The 21524-nt window shown below is 38.2% G+C and overlaps 1 protein-coding gene across 3 annotated transcripts in view; it reads right to left on the bottom strand.

Moving 5' to 3' along the window:
• The window catches only part of GRIK1 (glutamate ionotropic receptor kainate type subunit 1), a 395219-nt gene that overhangs the window by 133623 nt on the left and 240072 nt on the right, over positions 1 to 21524 (bottom strand). For all 3 annotated transcript variants that reach the window (XM_047721195.1, XM_047721204.1, XM_047721214.1), the window contains exons 2-3: positions 14603 to 14770; positions 10956 to 11213 (exon numbers count right to left, since the gene is read on the bottom strand). In XM_047721195.1, coding sequence (XP_047577151.1) covers positions 10956 to 11213; positions 14603 to 14770 — 426 coding nt within the window. The remainder of the gene's footprint in view (positions 1 to 10955; positions 11214 to 14602; positions 14771 to 21524) is intronic.

Raw genomic sequence — 21524 nt, 5'->3', positions numbered from 1 at the left:
CTTTGCTGAATGGAATGTTCATATAAAGTGCATCTTCTGATCATGGTGACTAACCCATATTAATGGTATTTTAAAGTCGAATATATTTTCTTGCTTCGTTCATTCATTTTTATGGGAAAACAATTCCCGGATGTTCATTATATGCCAAACCCCATGCTAAACCTAGAGTGTGGGACATGAACCCATCTTGCTTTAAGAAAAGGGCTTCAGCCTCTGCCTTCGGCTCAGGTCATGATCCCAGGGTCCTGGGATCAAGCCCCGCATCGGACTCTGCTCAGTGGGAAGACTGCTTCTCCCTCTCTCTCTCTGCCTGCCACTCTGCCTACTTTTGATCTCTGTCAAATAAATAAATAAAATCTTTAAAAAAAATAAAAGAAAGGAAAGGGGTTTCAGTTGTTCCTACATGGCTAGAACCATAATAAACAATGTTCTGGTAATTTGTAATGTAAGTATTGCAATATTTTAGTAATAATCTTGCAGCCTTGTTTTCTAACGTTCATTTCATTTTGATCAGCTCAGCACATTGCCCTAATTGTTTCAGGTATTTTCATTACACGAAATCTACCATGGGTCCAAGATGACTTAATCTATTTAAGTGTTGAACTGCTAGCAGAACTTGTAAATTTACAGTAATTCAGAATTAGTAAGGAAAACGGTTCACCAGAGTTTAGTTTTATATTGAGATCCTCAGACTGGAATAAAGTGGTATAAAAAGCAAAAAAAAAAAAAAAAAAAAAGCCCGTAAAAGGATTTTATCCCATCAATTCTTGTGACATCGATGAGTAACAATTACTACTCAATTTTTATAAATCATGAGCTGAGGCTGATAGAGGCTGATGGAGTAACCTGCTCAAGACACTAAGGTCTTATTCAGGTCATTAAGCCCACACCTTGAAGCCAGGTCTACCTTCTGACTCCCAGTCTCTGATTCTTTTTATCAAATCAGTAATCCTCCTTGACTTCGGGATTTCAGGTCAACTAACTGACTGAATGACGGACTAACTAGCTATATGAATAAGTATCTGGATCAATAAAAGAGAGAAAGAAAACTTTGGACTTGCATAAGGCATTCAACCTTTAGCTGGCAAATGAGGCCATGAATAGACATTTTGCTCTCTCCTCCTCAAAAAAGGTGACCATGCATTTTTATCACTGTTTCCCTAAAGACAGTTATTTTAATACCAATAGAGGAGAAAGGAGAACAACTCAGTACAAAAGACCAGTTTCTAATTGGTCTAAATTTATCTTTTGGAAATATTCACTACTAAGTCCCTAATTTTCTCAGTTTGCTTGCAGGTGAATTGGCCTCGGGAAGGAAGAGCTCAGCAGATTTGAAGATTATAGATGAAGCGGTGGGAAGAAGAATGAGGGTGGGACAGAGGGGTTTGCATTTCTCTTCCCAAAGCAATTGTTTGCTTAAAAAAAAAAAGCCTTCATTAGCAGACATTGTAGAATTTATAATTTAAAAGTCCCCTCCACCTCCACCAGAAGAAAAAAATTAGAGAAAAGCTTCCCGTTTATTTGCACTTTGTGCAATCCATCAATTACTTGCAGTCATTGTGAAGTTAAAATTGATTTGCTAAGCAAAGGGAAAGAAAATTGATTTAGGCACCACTCCTAACTTGGCTAATGGTCATCCTGTGTTTGGAAGCTAGCCTTGAGTGACCCACTGCTCCCAGAATGGGACTCCAGCTGCAGAGGACAGACAGGATCATGCAAAAATGGTGGTGATGGTTGTAGTCTTTCTAGCCCACCATGGTGGAGGGACTTGAAAAATAAAATGCAGTTGAGGAGACAACCAAACCCAACTGAGGGACATTCTGGAATAAAACTGACCTAGACTTTCACAGTTGTTAATCCTCCAATAATCCTGTGAAGTAAGCATTACTAACTTCATTATTTACAACAAGGAAACTGAGTCTCAGAGCGGTTAAGTAACTTGTCAGGGTCGTAAAGATAGTAGGAACCAAGAGTTTAAAATTGTTGCCTGTGAGTCCAGCATTCAATCTTTTTACCTCACCGTCCAGCCTTAGAAACACAGATTGCTGGTGATGTTGAGGTCACGAAAGGCAAAGGAAGGCTGAACCGAAGGAGAGTAAAATGAGATGACAACTAAATTCAATGAGTGATCCTGGATTTAAAAACAAAAAACAAAACAAAAAAACCCTGTAAGGGCAATTACTGTGTCAGTTAGAGAAACTATAATATGGTGTGTGTATATCATCTCTTTATCTATCACCTTTCTACCTAAAGAGAGACCAGAGAGAGAGAGATCAGTGCAGATCCAACAAACTCCATCAGCCTTTTCCTGTGGGGAGAGGGCATGAGGTGTACCTGGGCACAGGTGACTTCTATGAGGGCGGGGAGTTGGGTAAGTTGGCTCTGCGTCCCTCTCATCTGGGTAAAAAAAGCCAAAGGGCCCACAACACCATTGGTCAAGAGCAGCACAGAGGGCTTTGTCTGTGCCTGGGGATAAGCCATGTTCTGGAGGGGAAACCATGGTGCCCTCTGGTCCCTGGGAAAGCCACAGTTGTTTAGAACAACCTGCAATGAGTCCTTCTGGCCAGCAAACACCTGCTCCCCTAGACTCTGTCATCTATGCAGCGCATTCTTTAAGAACTATTATCCTATTTGTATATAATAGTATTGTATTAGTGTTAAGTTTCCTGTATTTGGTAATTGTAGTGTGGCTATAACCAGGAGGGCCCTAGTTCTTAAGCAAGGCATACTAATGCATTTAGGGGTGAAAAGATCATGATGTCTGTCACTTACTTTCAAATGGTTCAACAACTCTATTAATTATTACTATTATTATTTATTATTGTAGTAATTCTTTTATATGGAGAGATTCACAGAGCACTAAAACAAATGTGGTCAACGGATTACAAGCTGAACATAGATGAAAGGCATATAGGTGTTCATTATACCTTTCTGGCATCTTTTTTCTGAGTTCACATCTTGCTAAATAAAAAGAGTAAACATGGAGATAGAAAATAACACCATAAGAGCCTCTTTCCTCCACTCCCACCCCCAGGAATGTGATTGGAAACCACATCTTTGGTTTTAAAAGCACTTCAGAGCAAGGAGCCTATTTATTTCACATGAGTTTGAGCTGGGCTCTGCATACAGAGATAAGTTTCAAAAATGTTCAAATGGCCAATTCTAAACACTACTTTTGGCCACCTATCCACTCTTGTGCACTCAGACATGACACAGAAAAATGCTGATTTGCATGCACAGGGAGTGACTCTGGGAACAGGTGGAGCATATGGAGGAGGAAAAAAAAAGCTGCTATTTCCAGTGAGGGTTTAAAATTTCCCATATCTTCTTCTTAAATAATAATAAACTCTGCTAATGACATCACCCCTTTTATGAAGGATGCTACATGCCTTCTAAGTATCTTAATAAACCTCAGAATATACCTTCGAGGTGAAAAGGTATTAGTACTATTTTACAGTAAGAAAAGTGAGACACAGGGAGGTTAATTGTTTAGGTAGGCCCTAAATATAAGTCACAGATGCCAGGAACTGGAAGGGAACTTAAGGTCAAACCCCTACTTGATGCATGATTCCACCCCCGACACGCAGCAGCTGCTGAACACCTCTCTTTTTGAGAAATTCTCCACCTCATGCTGCATCCCAGTTCATTTCTGGACAGCTTAGTTATATTTAATAAGAATTAGTTTAAAAGGAAAGTACTTAGGTTTTCTTGAGTCTTAATCCAATTCCCTGTTCATTAAACCACTTCAGTGTGGTTGATGCCATAAAAAGGAATGCAATAAACCATTGGGACCCACAGATAAGATCCTACATTTTAAATGTGAATTTCCTCTTCATTTGTACTTAGAAACATGTAAAATGGCGTTTCACAAACTTGTTGGTATATTAATATACCCAAATCTAATAGGATTCTTAAGGGGATCTATGTATCCTCCAGAGGTAAGGAAAAATCAGAACTGAGAAATGGAGTTGGGTAAGTAAGTGAATTACCTGGGGGAAATACAGCACTTTTAAGTGCAGATCTTCACACATATGATTTTTCAAAAGTGCATCCAAAAAAAAACAAAAAACAAAAACAAAAAACAGGCAGAGACTTCCCAAAAGAAAAATTATGTCCCTTGATCAAAGAACCTTAAAGAAGAATCTAGTCAAAATATTTGAGATGAACTCTGTTGCAGTTAGCTCAACCAGAGGATTTCAGTCTTGAATTCTTGCTGATATCAATGGTAGCTAAAAATAATATACCTCTGTGCAATATCCAAATTGAATTTTGAAAATCTGAATAGGGTTCTGGGCAGAGGACTGGAGTGGGTGGATAAGAAGGGTAGAAAAGAGTGAGGATAGAGGGAAAAAAAAGAACTATAATTTATTATCTTGTTGGTTCTGAGTGAGCACTTCTATTCCCTCAGCTGTTTCAGGTGGAATTTTGGGAGGGTATCAGAAGTGTTCTGGCTAGCAAGAATGGTCATCATAACACAGTGGGCAAGCTGTGATTGCTGAAAGGGAAAAGATTGACTTATTGTTTTATTTGGCACTGATTGCTTACTGAATATCTTTCATTTTGGCTTGGACAACACTTATAGCAAAATGTTAATTTTCTTCAAATCAGAATTTTAGGCTTCTGTTAAAATTCTTGGTTCTGGACAATATATTCTTTCTGTTTTCTATGGGAAGATGGAGGGAAAGGTAATAAACATAATAAATCCAAGTCACTATTAAATTCAGCCATACAGCCATAAGAGCCATTATTTTACTTATTTATACAGTGGTTGAGCATATTAACTGAGTTAATTGTATAAATTATTTAAAAGAGTGTGAACCACATAATCAGAACTCAAGAATTTAGTTATTGTGACATTTGTGGTTGTCATTTTTCTTGTGTTTTCTCCTTGAAATTATTGTTTTTCCAGTCACTAACATTCTTATGTATGTTAACCTTTTTTCAAATTAATCCTCTTCCTAAATCTTCGAGATAATATTTCAAATGATAGTTAATAGCTCTTTATTGTAGGTTGTGTTTTAGGAATCTCATGGCTCTGCTATGTTGGGAAAAATGACTTAGGGCAACCATGGATGAAAAAAAAATCTCTTGAAGACTATGTGTTGTGAACTCAGGGCTAGAGGCATCTGGCTGGAACTCATTTCCTTGATGGCCTTATTTAGTCTCATCTATATGCTGAGGACTCTCAAATCTGTATCTCCACCTCACATCACATTTTTGAACTCCAGACTTATATATTAGCTGCCTATTCATCACCTTCATTTGAATATAGTAGATATTACAAATTTAAACTTACCATATTTATGACTAAACAAACTCCTGCTATCATCCTTATTCCTCCAAAGTAGTTCCATCTATAACCTTCCCTACCTCAGATGAGGTCAACTCTTTCCACGGGCTCAGCTAAAAAGTTTAGACTCACACTTGACTCCTCTGTTTCTCTCTCAGCCAGCCTCCACTTCTTCAGGGCATTATGCTAGCTCAACATTTGAAATATTTCTAGAAACTGACAGTTTCTTACTCCTATTTTATTTACCTTCCTCAGTTGTCTTGATTTTTTTCTGGAAGCTATCCATTTTTACCCTTGCTTGCCTGTATTATATTATTCATACAAGAGCCAGAATGATCTTTTTATTACGTAAATCTGATCATGTCACTCTTCTGCTTTAACTGTCTAATGGTTTTCCTATTTCATGAAAAGCAGAAGCTCTCCCTGTGGTCTGTAAAATCCGCCATTATTGATACAGTGCATTTCTCTGACCTACTTTCCCACTACTCTTCCCCTCTCACACTGATCCTACTGCACTGGCCTCCTTGTTTGTAATAAAAAAAGATTTATCGGAACACACCATACTTGTTCATTTGCATGTTGCACATGGCTGTTTTCTTGCTACGTTGGCCGAGTGAAGTCATCGTGACCGTATGATCCATAAAGTTTGAGCTATATACTATCTGGCCCTTTAGAGAATAAAGCTTGCTGGCCCACTAGTTGTGGCTACGTTTCACTGAGATTGGCCTTGAAAAAGCAGAAACTGCTGAATATCCTCCACACTGTGTTTGGTGCTCAGCTTCTCAGTTCTTTCTAATGTGTGTGAGGGATAGAAGCCAGGGTTCCACCAGGGGTCTAATGAAGCAGAAGGGGTGACCAATGAGCAGCCATTTCTCATTGCCTTGGGTCACCTCTGAATGTGGGAATCAGAGAGAAGTAGGTGACTAATGGGAAGAACATCCAGACAGCAGAGAGAGAGAGAGATGAAGCGAAACAAAACTTCACTCCCCCAACAGTTCTCTAGGGTCTTTCTACATTCTCACTTGCAGAGGACAGAATTCTGCCTGCTAGTATTTAGTGAATTGAATTTTGTCCTTAGAGACAAGCACAGTACTCCCCTTGACTTCAATGGGAGTCATGGGCCATTTGGTCCCCCAGACATCTGTGCTGGCTTCAGGCTATTTAACAAACTCCTAAACAAATCCCAGTAAAGTGTTCTTTAATGGGTACTTAATTCTGGTGTGAGGGTGGGTGCTGAGCACACCTAAGTCCTTTCTTTTCCTTCAGGTTTACTAAGTTTTCTCCTTTTTATGGCTTGATAATTACTGCAACCAAAACCCTGAGTCAAGCAGTATTAAACCCACTCAAAGGCAAAAGAAGTCTACTTTTATTGATCTCAGTTGACCTGTTTACTCTCTGGCTTCCAATTTAATGGCTCAATTGATTATTCATTTACATTTTTAATTTCTTTGTGGGCAAAATCATTTTAACATGAATCATTTCTAACTTAATGCACAACATACAGACTCATTTGGGATTTTCAACTTTGGCAAGTATTTATTGAGCAACAGGGCTCAGGTGAACTTAATAGGGATGAAAGCAGATTTCTGTTTCTTGTTAAAAAAAAATGATAGAAATGGTAATTTGAATCTCTTCCTGTGCAAAATCCCCATCACTTAATGAGTGCTCACCTGAAATCAGAAGGTTGGTTAGGACATCAACTTTTGTGTTATCCTTTTACAAATTATATTTTGTCTAAATTCAATTTGAAATCTGTAACAGTTATGCCCATGGCTTTAGTTGAGCTCTTAAATCTAAAAGTTTTGATAACATTCATTAATTTGCTTTCCCTTTGGATGGCCCTACTTTGCTGGAGTTGTAGAAGTAGTGAGAAACACTTGTACTATCGAGTGTACTACATAATAAGAAAGAGTGGGGCTTTATTAGCTTGTGCAATTTCTATTTACAAAGGTAAACAACATGGAAGATGTGATTACACTTACATTTATAACTGAAGGAGAGCAGAATCTGCCAGTCCAAAATGGGTCTCTTCGGGGATTAATATGTTTATTTAATTTTTTTTCAAAGATTTTATTTATTCATTTGACAGATAGAGATCACAAGTAGGCAGAGAGGCGGGTAGAGAGAGAGAGGAGGAAGCAGGCTCCCCGCGGAGCAGAGAGCCCCATGCAGGGCTCCATCCCAGGACGCTGGGATCAAGACCCTAGCAGAAGGCAGAGGCTTTAACCCACTGAACCACCCAGGTGCCCCAAGATGTTTATTTTTAAGCAACAGCAGACACAGATGAAGCCCTGAAATCTGAGTGGATGTTACCCTTTTATAAGAGATGTTTACCTGTGTAAGGGAAATCTTCATTTGTAAGGGTGTGTCCCTCTCCACACCAGGAAGAGGGGGATGACTCAATCTCTAGAAATTCTTCTCAAGGGAGAAGGCAGTGACTTAAATATGCATAACAACCTTATCCTTGTTCACTGTGCTTTTCCTGATAACCTCCCTTAACTGACTCCCCTCCCCCAACATCTTCTGTCTTTAGCAGAAGATGGTATTTAAAGTGATGGCTTTGGCTATTTCAGAGAGTGACTTAAGTTTTCTTGGGTCTTTCCATCCTTACAGGTGGTGTACATCTTATTAAACTTTGTTTGCTTTACTCCTGTTAATCTGTCTCATGTCCGTTTAATTGCTTGAGCAACCAAAGATCCAAGAAGGGAGGAAGAGAAAACTTTTCCACCCCTACACATCACAATATTCCATCCCAAGGCCTTTTAAATATGCTGTGCAATTCACTTGATAGTATGTTTTTTCTTCCCAGCAAGCAAGTGAAGCTTTAAGAATATGACTGCCTGTGGCTTATTCTTCTCTGTAAGACTGTTTTGAATATAACATTTATAAGTTATATATCCAATCACCTACCTTCACTTCTTTCTAAAATGAGATGAGGTATAAGAAAATATATAAATGCATATTTCCAGCCAAAACAGTCACTTTTATCTGACAGTTTAAAAATGGAACTGAAGTTTAGTGCAAAGTAGAGAAGGCTTACTATTCATACTCCAAGAAGTAAAACGTACTATTGCTCGGTGAAAAGGACAGTGGAAAATGAAATACTGTTAAAAAATGTTGTAAGAGCTTTGCTTTATTAATTTTCACTGATAATTTTCTTACCCTTATTACCTAATGTGTAGATCAAGAAATGAGCTAATTTTAATTCTTGGCGGACATATATGCAAAAAGTAAAAAGTTTTATTCCTAAGTGTTATTACTAAGTACTTTCCTATATGCCATAATTGTGTTAGGTGGCAGATTATAAAAATGAATAAGATAAAAGTCCAATGTTTAGGAATTCCTAGTCTCTTAGATGTGCAAACAGGTAATTGAAACATATAATATAATGCTTATATTTGCAAAGTGCTATTGAACCCTGTGGTGGTCTCAGAAGACTTTAAGGAAGAAATAATATTTGACTGTGACCATGCAGAATGAGGGAGCTCACTGTCTTAGGGGTTGTGTGGAGGATCATGCATAGTAAGGGGCCAGCTTCAGAAAAGAAGAGTTGGACATATTCATGGATACATCTCATCAGGTAAAAGACACAAAAGCAAAAATAAACTATTGGGACTACACCAAACAAACAAACAAACAAACAAAAAAACGTCTGCACAGCAAAGTAACCATTACCCGAACCAAAGGCAACTTACTGAATGGGAGAAGACATTTGCAAACAAAATATCTGATAAAGTGTTAATATTCAAAATATGTAAAGAATTTATACAACTCAGTACCAAATTTTAATCCAATTAAAAATGGCAAAAGACCTAACTTGACCCTTTTCCAAAGAAGACATACAGATGGCCGACACATGAAAAGATCCTCAACATCACTCTTGATTGGGGAAATGAAAGTCTAAACCACAATAAAATATCACCTTATCCCTGTCAGAATGACTAGTATCAAAAAGACAAAAAACAGTAAGTGTTGGTTAAATTGTGGAAAAGAAGGAACCCTCATGCACTGTTGGTAGGAATGTAAATCGGTGCAGCTACTATATAGAAAACAGCATGGAGATTCCTCAGAAAATTAAAAATAGAAATACCATATGATCCAGTAGTTCAACTACTGAGTATTTATCCAAAGAAAATGAAAGTACTAAATCAAAAAGATTTATATACCCTTATGTTTATTGCAGCAATATTTATAATAGCTAAGATATGAAAACAACCCAAGTGTCCACTGAGAGATGACTGGATTAGGAAGATATGGTATAAATACTGTGATATTACACAGCCATAAAGAGAATGAGATTTGTGACAACTTGAATGGACCTAACAGATCTTATGCTAAGGGAAATAAGTCAGACAGAGACTATATGATTTAACTTATATGTAGAATCTAAAGAAACAAAACAAATGAACAAAGGAGCAAACCAAAAGAGCAGACAAACCCATAAATACAGAGAACAGACTGAAGGTTGCCAGATGGGTGGGAAGATGGGCAAAATGGGTGAAGGGGAGAGTGAGGTACAGGCTTCCTATTATGGAATGAATAACTCACAGGAATAAGAGGCACAACATAAGAAATATAGTAAAGGGCATTGTAAAAGCATTGTATGGTGAGAGATGGTAGCTGTATTGTGGGGGAGAATAGCATAGGTTATAAACTTGTTGAATTACCTGAAACTAATGTAATATTTTGTATCAACCATACTCAGTAAGAGTCAGATGAAGTTGGGGATATTTAAGGAAGGTTAATGGGTTAATGGAGTGCCAGAGTTAATGGAAATGAAAAGGGCAAGTTGGTGAATAGCGTCAAATTAGAAGATCTTGACAAAGGAGAGTCACCAGCATGGCAATTTAACTGTATAAAAGGGAGCCTCAGCTCCAACAAACTTCAAAATATGACTAGAAGGTAGAAAGGAAAGGTGCCTGGAAAAGAAACTTGAAATGCGGGCAAATGGGAGGAAGTGTCTAGAGAGATGGGGGCTCTAAGCATCAGGGTTCTGTTCTGCATCCTAAAATAAGCAGTGGAACAAGGAAAGCTTTATTTGAGGTTGGTTTCCGGGGGTTCTTAGTCCCCTTCCTATTAAATGGTCAGTTTTATCAATATAACCTCTAACTAGATTCCTCTTGGTTAACCTACTTTAGAAACTTGTCTAACATATAACATTTAGATAGTTCCTTAGCAAGTTGGAAGCATACTTCATGGTCATTTTCCAACTTTGCATTATTTAAGGAATGGAGTCATTGTCACAGTCTTAATAGAGTTGGAGAAATGTGATCACATCTTTAATATTCTGATTAGATTACTACCTATATCAGTATGGTAATATTTGTCGAACACTACATCAAAAACTAATGATGAACTATATGCTGGCTAAAGGAACATAATAAAAAAATATAGTCACAAAAAATAAAATAAAATTCTATCTCTCATCTCAGCCCTATGTGTAATATAATTAAAAGTTCAAAATAAAACAAAAACAAATCCCCCAAGTATGATGATAGAAGGATCCAAAGGAATCGGACATGGTGACACATGGAATTCCTAAATTAGAATACTCCATTAGCTTCATTTTCATGCATTCCATCTGATGAGTTAATGTTTCTAGAACACCTGGATTCCCTTGTTCAGACCCGGCACGGTCGGGTGAGGTCTTGTGCAAGTGCCATACCTGTGCTGTCTTCGTACACCACCGTCACTGTTTTCCAGTTATAGTAGAGCACCAGATCCAGGACTGCCCTACTGATCGCTGCATAATCTGGGTACAGGTTGATGTAAAACAAGTCTTTGTTGTCCACGGAGGGGTGTTTCCAGCGGGTTTGTATGTGTGGAACTTCGAGAGCATTGCAAATCGACTGCACAGCACTGACAGAGGAACTGTGGGATGGGCCAAAGAGAGCAGCCACACCAAGAGCCAGCTGGTCACAGGCTAGTGGCCACAGACAAGGAGGGGTGGAGAGGGAGGGCAGGGAAGGGGGTAGAGAAAGAGAGAGCTGTGAATTTCATCTTTCTTTCATGATCCCTCTTTTTATCTTCATTATTTTCTAATAATAATTTTTCTCCACTCTCCATCTGTACGTTGAGAAAATATGCTTAATCCAACTTCCAATATCCCCCAAATAGTAAAATATTGAGAGATTTGAATGTGGACCTGAAAACACATCTCAGGGCCAATTCTGGGCAATCAGATATGAGTGGCTAGTGTCACACCATTACTTTCAATCAGAGGGGGTCTCTATCCCTTGCTTGGCATGGCATAACCCAGGGGGGCTCAGAGCTGCTCTACAAGACATTTGCCAAGTGAATTTCATGTGAGTGAACGTCTGTCTTATGGCTGGTTGTCAATGAGGATATTAAGGTGGTCTGAGAATTCAAAAGATTCTCTGGGTGGCTGCAAAGTACTTTAGTTTCCATCTTCCCAAAACTCAGAAATGACTTCCAGGCTATCGAAAAACTGCCAAAGAATATCAAGTGATATTGATTCCTAATTAATTAATTAATTATAGAAAAATAGCAGAGCATAGCTTAAAGGGCTCTTAGAAGCCACTTGTCCAACCCACTGATACCATAGACAATGGAGTGAGTCAGGGCCACAGGGTCTGTACCAGAGCCCAGGGGCCCAGCTAAGGTCAGGCCTCTCCCTACCTCAACATTAGCCAACATGTAGCCTAACAAAATCAAGTCAATAGGTACTTAAAAATGAATTCATAAAATGTATTTATTTTTCTCATTATAAGATTTTATACATTCATTGAAAGAATTCAAAATGTTTTAAAGTGTAAGGAAGGGAAAAAAAGATATAATTCCATCACCTTTGGGAAAATACCTATTTGTATTTTGGCATTCCAATTTATAAAAAATTAAGTCATTATACAGATACAGTTTGATACATTGCTTTTTTCACTTAACACTGAATATAATACTAAAAGCACACCTTTCCCCCAAGTCCCCTCAAAGTCTTCAGAAGTATATTTTTCTTGTCTGTAGAATAGTCCATCCCATGGACATGTCATTATTTATTTAACTATTTCTGATGCTATTGAACATTTAAGCTGCTCCTAATTTTTGTTGTTTATAATTAATATTATAGCACTTTTCTTAGTTCTTATATTTTTCTTTCATGTATATGTGTGTGTGTGTGTGTGTGTGTGTGTGTATATATGCTTTCTTAGAGTAGATTTTCAGCTATAATTAAATGGTATGATACTTTTAAGTTACTTAATACATATTAAGCAAATTCCCTTCCAAAATGATAGGACTGATTATCTTCTACAACCATGTAAAATAGTGTCTACTAATCTCATGTTGATATAAATTTATGCTGGCATTATGTATAAGTTTAAAAGCATTTCAAGTTTATATTTTAATATTAATTTAAAGGAATTTGGGACTGCCAAGAGATGATTAAATATTTGAATTAAATAATAACAAAATTTATAAGTAGAAGAATTATATATATAATTTGTTAAAACTATCCGACTTGATTTAGAGAGAAAAAATAATAAATGAAGTTTTGAAAGCTGTATTGCAAATATCTATGTAACTGTAAATGTTGACAGTCATTCACAAGGAAAACTTTCTGATACTGTGCTCTTTTTACTGAATTACTACCTGACGTATGAAGACATATAATTTTCTGCATTAAGAGCTGTAAGCATAAATTGTCATTGTCTTCAGAAGCTTATTTTCTGGATATGTTTTCACTGGTAAGATAAAATGAGAGCGTGAGAGCACATGAACTGCTGTTCTGTCTAACATGGGCAATGGATTAAGATTCCTGCTACTATTTAGTTCAGGGATGCTAATATGACTTGACAGAAAAATCAATTTTTTGAATTTTGTTTGCCAGCAAATTACCCATTTTAAGAAACTTTGGGGTGTTTAATTTACAAGTATGGTAGATACTTGAGACCACAAAAAAAGCTTTCAATTTTATATGAGTTGAAGTGTTGATGTTAAATGTGTTTGCCTTTCTAAGGTATTTGCACAGCAATGTTTGCATGTGTGACAGACAGTCAGGACAGAGACAGAGAAACAGAAATACAGAGCGACAGAGGTAGACAAAGACAGAAGCAGAGACAAGAGACAGAGGCAGAGAAAGAGCAAGATCTCACCCACAGAAATAATTCATGTGACGATAACTTCGAAGTGCCATATAAATAGAAATTTTTATTATTTGTTCATAGGCACCTCTGACCTATGTAGTATCTGCAACTTCCCCCAGCTTTAAAAAGAAAATGTGCTTACACTAAGGTTGCACCATAGATTAAAAAAATTTTTTTTAAAAAAGAAGAATCATTATACATATGCTTTTAATCTGTGCTCCTAGGAAAACAAGTTTTACCTTTTGCTTATAAAGAACACTAACAATCCTGCAGAAGAGTATGTAAGGTGCACACATCTTATGATCCTGAGGTAATTCTATGTGGAAACACCAGTATTAATTACTTGGCAATCGACATAAACACGGTATTCATTGCATTCCATTTATTTGGGGGCGAACATTCCTCTATGAGGGAAAGAGCCCCCTGTACTTCGGGGTATGGGGCAGCCTTGGTTTCCACACAAACACCTGCATGGAGTCTCAACACCTCCCTGGTTAGAGGCCAAGTTTCAAGTGTACTGAATGTGACTGTGCTCCAGAGTTGTCTTGGAAGTATTTGGGGGATGTCTAAACAAACCCCACAATCCCAGTGGCTCTTTCCATGACAGAGACCTTGAAGCCTAGCCTATATACAAATTAGATTATTTTGTAGGATCTTGTCTTCTACTCGGAAGAAAAAGAGAACCAGGAAAAAAAATGCAGAGATTGTCTCATTGGTTTAATTTTTACATTTCTATGATATTGTGGAAATCAGTTTAAACAAACAAACAAAAAATGTTGAGAAGATGCTAGGTAAACCCAGCTGTTAAAATTTAGGATGTGAATTATGTGTGTTGTGGGCATTTCCACATGTTCGGTGGATATGACCTTCTACCAAGTTTTATTTGACTGCACTGTACAATTTCATGGTGGTATCCAGCTCAGGAAGGAAAAACAGATCAAGCTTGACATTTTCTGTTCACAGCTGCACCAGTTAATCATAGAGTAGAGGGCACTGAAGGGTGAGCTAATCAGAATGGCCCAGAAAACATAGCTAGGCCAACATCCATTAGGAGAGTTCAGATTGCACTGGACAGTGACATCGAGGACCGAGATTTCCTACAACCCATTTACACAAAGACGTCCACTATGAAAAAGGGCAGGTAGCAGAAAAGGTGACTTGTAGAGCAGACACATCACCCAAAGAAAGCTTTTAAGAATGTGAAAATAGTTACCTCTCCGCGAGGCTTCAAAACTATCAAAAAGGTTAATTCTCTGGATGTCATAGGTTAATGTGGTGTTAGGCATCAGGGTTCGATTTCTGTTGATGCTGGTGACTGCGAACTTGAATGCTAATTCTTCAACATTAACAGGTTCGTTTTCCACAGTTTCAAAAATCCCTCCTGCAGAAGCAAAAGAGATGCATGAGAAGCATTAGTCACATCATTCCTGTGTAGTTTTTTAAAGAAGCATATCAGTGATTCACACAGAAGCCCCCCCACCCCCGCCCCGCCACACCAAATAAACGTAGTGATGGTCAGAACAGATTCCAAATCCACTGTCAAAATTTGTCAGCACATGTCTCCTGCCCATAAACAGGTCTTCATACGTATGTCTAACGTTTCACATCCAAAGTTGGACTGTATGTCACCTCTCGGATGGCCAATGTATCCAAATATTTAGTAACACGTCCAGTATAACAGACAATGTGGTGGAGGGTCATTTTCTACAGTTTGGACATGAATCACGCTCTGGTTGACTGAAACATAAATTCGAGCTGTATCTGGCAGGACCATCCTTCCTCAGAATGAAGCTCTTTCGATTCAAAAGCAGACCTTTTTGACTCTAGAGAAATCAGTCAGAGAGCTGAGTGGGGTCAAAATGAGACATACATACACCTAAATTTTTCAAAATAAAAAACATTGCTTCTTTTCCTCTGGCTCAGAATTCTGGGGGTCATATTCCAGTCCCTCCCAAAGTACACAGGCAGATACAAAGAACTTTTGTTCGTTTTGTTTTGAGAAACTGTTTGTGGTCTCGCCTCAAAGCAATCCTGCATTCTGTCTCCAAAGACGTGTTGCTCCCTTAAGAGAGAACATGCACTAAAACTTTGATACCTCAAACTGGGGCATCTGCAAAGGAGCAGCAGTACAAAATACCAGTGCTTAAAGCCTCATTGGAGAATTCAGCTCTGACTTTGCTTGCCATGGTGATGTTAATAGAGGTAATTGGAGTATCATTAACTGTGCATTCTTAATGTTCTTAAAAAGAGTTGTCCTGGATTATCAATAGATACAGGACACACAGTAGAGGCTCTCTTAACTGACCTACACTTATCTTATTCCTTGATTGACCGATAGTCCTCATCTCCCCTGAATAAAACATTAACTGGAACCAGTGAAATGCTGAATTCTTGTAACAAGCCCTCACTGTTGAGGGACTCCTTACCAAAGGTCAGATGTAGGTTTTTTCCCAAACTTGGCTATGCCAAATTGATTTGCAAGTGCTTCAAGTTCTCTCTACACTCAAAAACAAACAAACAAACAAACAAACAAAACAACTACAAAACAAAAAACAAAAACCTAAAACTGAAAATCCCAAATATAGGTCACAGGCATCTGTATGATTTATGTGTATTCTTAGGAAAAGAACTCTAATTGGCAAACTCTAATTCAAAGAAAGGACTTTGATTTTATTTTGAAAGACTAGTAAACAAATATACATCTATAATTTTTATTAATTATAAAATTTATTATTATTTTGCAATTTCCTGCTCAACTGACTTTCTCTGTTGAATAATCAATTACAATGTCAGGTTGCAAAAGCTGAGAAGATTTGTAAGGAACTATTTTGGCTTCCTTTGGAAATGTCTCTGGCTTTTGGGCTGATAATATGAGATAGTCCTGCAGAGATCATTTCCCTGTTCTCTGAGAGACCGGAGTTGAACACTGTGACCATGGTATGAGACCATGCTAACCTTTACCTATAGATTCCTACTGGACACTTATTCTGAAATCCATGTTAGGGAAAATTTTACTCTTATATGATTTTGTTTTCTTGTTGTTTTTTTTTTTTTTTTTTCCTTAGTGGTAAGCAAGTCCTTTGGGGGGTACTCTCTGTTTCTCTGAGGACTATTAAGTGTGTGCTCCACAGTGAGGTGATAAGCTCAGATAATAGAAGAAGAGACACATCAAGCTGATCCACAATTAGAATAGCCCAGACTTAAGTTCAGAAAGTCCTTGGTGTTAGGCCCTTCACAATAATGATTAGCATTTTTAAAAAATCTGTTTATCTCCTCAAGCACAGGTGAGAACCCTTAGGAAGAGAATATATCTTGTTCAGAATCACCATCTTTCTGGAGATCAAAGTCTCTTAAGATGTTCAGCCTGTAGCTATGTAGGAGTCAATCAGTCCTCAGCTCAAATGTAAGCACCACTCATCTGCATAAGCAGACGGTAGGAAGAAATACACACCAGAATGGGAATCAGAAATTCTGAACTTTGGACCTGGGTCCACCTAGTTCCTCTTCAAGAAGGAATTTTAAATATTTGGAAGAAAGTTACTATGAAATAGCTCTTTGGTGATGTTTCACTTAAGCCCTATAACATTCCATGTAGGAGGTAGTATTTCTTTTTTTATGCATGAAAAAGTAAACTGAGACACACACAGGTTGCCTACCTTATTCAAAGTTCCCAAGCCTTGTTTGTGACAAATTCAGGTGTTTGACCCTCCAATCTATACATAGATTTTTAAATACATATTATATTATACTATATATATTATTTAATAAATATGTTAAATATATCATAATGTTTATTGTAGGGAATTAGTTCACATGATTATCATATAGAGAACGAGATATAATTGATTTATATATATATGTATTTTCACTTTATCAAATTATTTCTGATGTCCTTCATCTCTAAGTGTGGGTATATAATACTTGCTTGCTTACTTTAGAGGATTTCTCTGTAAAGGAAATGTTCTAATGCATGGATGGTGCCCTGAAACCTCAATCATCCCCCAGAAATAAGTTAGTATTAGTACACATGGATAAAGAGGAATTAACAGTTGTTATAGAACTGCCTGCTTAGCTCAAAATTATTCCTTGGGTACATAGTTATTTTTTACATAAAGCTGAATGTTCCTGAGTTTAAGAGAATGATAAGTTTTTATTTTATGTATGTGTTTTATTATGTGTATGTCGTGTGTAGGTGAACTCTGTTTTGTCATGTTGGGGCAATTTTCTTTCTTTCTGGCATCCAACAAGCATTATAAATGTTGTCATTAGCTCAACGCCCCACCACACTCTCCTTTTTCCCTCAGGAAGGCTTGCTGCTGAATACCAAAGACCTGCAGTGAAGTGAGGCATACAGAGAATGGAGGAAGTTCCAGGGAAGTGAAATCTGATAGAGACAGGACAGTTATTGATGGGAGCCATTCCAGTTCCTCCTAAGGGAGCAGGCTTATAAGCGTTAGTCACTTTCTCTCTCCTCCTCCTCATAACTTCAGATTAGGCAACACTGAATTGCAGAGTCTTTGATAGGAGTAGAGAGACACTTGCATGATTTTTATTTAACTTCTGGGTGTGGGCTTGTCAATTAGACATTTCTTTTTTTTCCTTTTTCTTTCTTTCTTTTTTTTTTTTAATGTTATGTTAGTCACCATACAGTACATCATTAGTTTTAGATGTAGTGTTCCGTGATTCATTGTCAACAAGATATCAAGTCTTTGCGTCTCTCTATGTAGTCAACGTCAGGCCTCAGTCATTTTTACACGTGGGTCCCATGATTTCAAAAGAAGGAATTCCTACCTGGTTCCTTCTTTTGTTCCTCTTTCTTGTCTGTTGTTCCCCTCCCTTTGCCCTGTCCCCCTTTCCCTTTTCTGCTAAGGTCAATGAGTCTCTCTTTCACCCCCCATGTAAAAGAATAGGAGAGAAGACAGCTGTTTACAAGCTGGGAAGGAGGCCTTCACCAGACACCAGCTGTGCTAATGCCTTGACTTAGACTTCCTAGCCTCCAGAACTGTGAAAAATAAGTGTCTGCTGTTTAACTGTCTATTTAACAGGTCTTTGAGATTGTTACAGCAGCCAGAGCTAAGATACTTTTCTCCTCCTCCTGCTCCTTTTTTTCCTCCTCCTCCTCCTCCTTCTTCCCCCATGGACTTTGAAATTTAAAATGGACAATTTTAATGGAAATCATATCTATGTATGTAAAATTCTCTTCCAACAGGATTCTAAATTTATCGTAGAGTGGTTTAAGGTAAGAGGAGAAAAAACTCACTTGAAATCTCAATACAGAATTAGATAGCAGAGTTCCATCACCACAGGTGTGTTTCTTTCTTTGTTGGGTAGATCCTGTACCAACAAGGTCAGGCTAAGATAGGCGGTTTTGTTTTGTGATCATGTAGAAATAGATGGAAACAAGAGATGGCTACCTCCTGCACAAATAACAGGTTGCCTTTAATATGGGATAGTGGTAGGCACAGGGAGTGCAAGTGAGAACTTGTTGTTTTGTGTCACATAATTCCTTCTAGACTTCCAGGAGAATTTGGTCAGAATCACAAACCCACCTACTGTTGGGTCAAAAACATGATCAATATAGGTAAAAGGGAGTCAAGGCTTAGACTGAGACAAAGTCAAGGCTAAGACTGACTGTTGGGCTGTTTGAAAAGATACCTAAGGTAAACCCAAAGTAATGGATTCCAAACATTTCCTTGACCCCATTCCATTTGTAGACAATCATAATGTCAAGAGATGTAGTCCAGAAGTCATCTGCATTTGAAAAGGACCCAGCTTGGCTCTAGGTCCCATTGATTGATTGATTGATTGATTGATTGAGTTTTTTCAGGTTCCAAGGGTATTTTATAACCTGCTTCCTCATGTGCTTTCATGTCACTACCTTCACCCAAAGGCATTTTAACTCAGTTCACTTAGCATTTATTCGGTATGACTCTGGAGTATATATATGTTTTTCCTGACAAAATCTGTGTTTAACCCTGACAAAAGAGAACTGAAGTCACTAGCTTTCTGTAAAGCGGGTAGGTATCCCCATCAAACTCAGTGTGACCTGGTAGAAATTGAGGCCCTTGTTATAGGCACATAATGTAAAGAAAAGCAGTTCCGGTGTTGCTTACTATTTCCACCCCCGCTCCCTCTAGGTACAGCTTGTGCTGGATGATAAATGGGAAGCATGAGATTTGCTCCCTTCTCCGAAAAGAAATTTAAGAAAAACAAAGGTCCAGTGTATCAGGGAATCCATGATGAGACAGAAAATAACCATGAAAATAATAACATTGACTCTCATTTCTGTAAAAGGAACACACTGTTCTGACTTGACTTACCTTGTAATGGTGACTGTATACTAATAATACATTTACAATAATACCATTCAGAAATGTAATAACATTATATCCTTACATATATTTAGGTTAATTTCTTTGTTCTACTTCATCTGATTGTGTTTTTCATGTCTATGACTCTACTGAGAACTCCTATTATTCATTTACTAATTCATTCACTCATTTATTTATTTATAAAATGCCAGCCTCCTACAAGCCAGACACTATACCTGGTGCTGGGGATACAACAGTAAACAAAATAGACAGAAATTTGAATTTTGGAGTTTATATACTAGAAGGGGAGCTGATCAAGCAAGAAGGGAGTTCACATCGTAGGGTAGGAGGCCAGGAAAGATCTCATGGAGAGCGTAACTTTGAAGTAAGCACCTGCAGACAATGAGGAAACTGTCCTGAAGATACTGATGAGCATTCCAGTCAGAGGAACCGGTGTTCTAAGGTGTGAGCTGACAGTGTTAATTTTGAGAAGCTATGAGAATGAAGGTGGGTGAGTCTGGCCTGGGCTGGTGGAAGATGAGCTTAGGGCAGTTATGGGGGTGGATTAGAACATATCACAGAGGGCCTTATAGGCCATAGTAGGACCCTGGATTTTTTTTCTGAGTGAGATAGGAAGTCACTGGAGGATTTTGAGTGGAGTAGAGACATATTTCAAGAGGACCACCCTATGTGACACTGTGATCTATAATAAAAAATATATATTGGTCTTCATTCTCTCTTTTGGTGCAGAGCTCTTAAAGCCCTTAGAATTTCCTAAGTGACAAGAGCAACAAAGTTGTCTTTTGTCATGTTGATGAGGTGATTTGGGATTCCCACCTAAGGTGCTGGTTGCCCAGATCAGAGACCAGCCATATGATTAGAGGGTTGGGAACCCCCAGTTGCATCCTCTGACCTCCAAGATGGGGAGAGAGGCTAGAGGTAAAACCAATAGCCAATGGCCAGTGGGTACACTGATCATGCTTATGTAATGAAGCATCCATAAACGACCAGAAGGATGGGGTCCAGAGAGCTTCCAAGTTGGTGAAAACATCCACATACCAGGAGGGTGACCCACTAGCTATTGGTTATCTGAAGGGGCAGAACAGTCTCATGGGACTGAGCCCTTATCCTGTGAAGTCTAATACTATCTCCAATTAGGCAGTTTCAGAATTGAGATAAATTGTAGGACACCTAGCGGATATCACAGAGAATTGCTTGGTATGGGAAAACTCCTACCCATTTGGTGACCAGAAATGTCCACACCAGAAATATTGTGAGTTGGTAGTCATGTGAGAACAAAGGACACACACATGGCACTGGGTTCTTAAAACTCACCCCATTTTCTGTACTACAAATGGCCTGAAGTGAGGAGAGAAGCAAGAGAAAAAGCAGAGATCTGTTACCAAAGCCACCATAATATCAGATGACTATAACCAGAGGCACTGTGATGACGGACATAACTGATGATGAAGGTTTGGTATAGATGAGCAGTGTGGGGGTATGGCAAAAACTGGTCAAATTCTAAATAAAAATTGAAGGTAGATCTGGCAGGACTTGCGGTTCAACTGTAAGTGAGAAGAAGAGAATCAAGAATGACATCAGGCTTTTGGTCTGAAATTGCCATTCACAGAGATGAAGAAAAAGAGTGAGTTCTTGATTTAAAGCATAAGTACTGTGTGCTGCTCATTACAACTCTGAACGTAGATGTCAACTAGGAGGTCACCTGTACTGGTTTGGATTTTATGGGAGAGATCTGGTCTAGAGCTAGAAATTTGGGAGTCATCACTGAAGGTTATGGCTAGGTGGTATTTAAAGCCCTAAGAC

The sequence above is a fragment of the Lutra lutra genome, chromosome 1 (genome assembly GCF_902655055.1).
Source record: "Lutra lutra chromosome 1, mLutLut1.2, whole genome shotgun sequence".
Classification (NCBI taxonomy): Eukaryota; Metazoa; Chordata; class Mammalia; order Carnivora; family Mustelidae; genus Lutra; species Lutra lutra.
The sequence above is the reverse complement of the archived record's forward strand: the minus strand, read 5'-3'. Positions and strand labels throughout refer to the sequence as shown.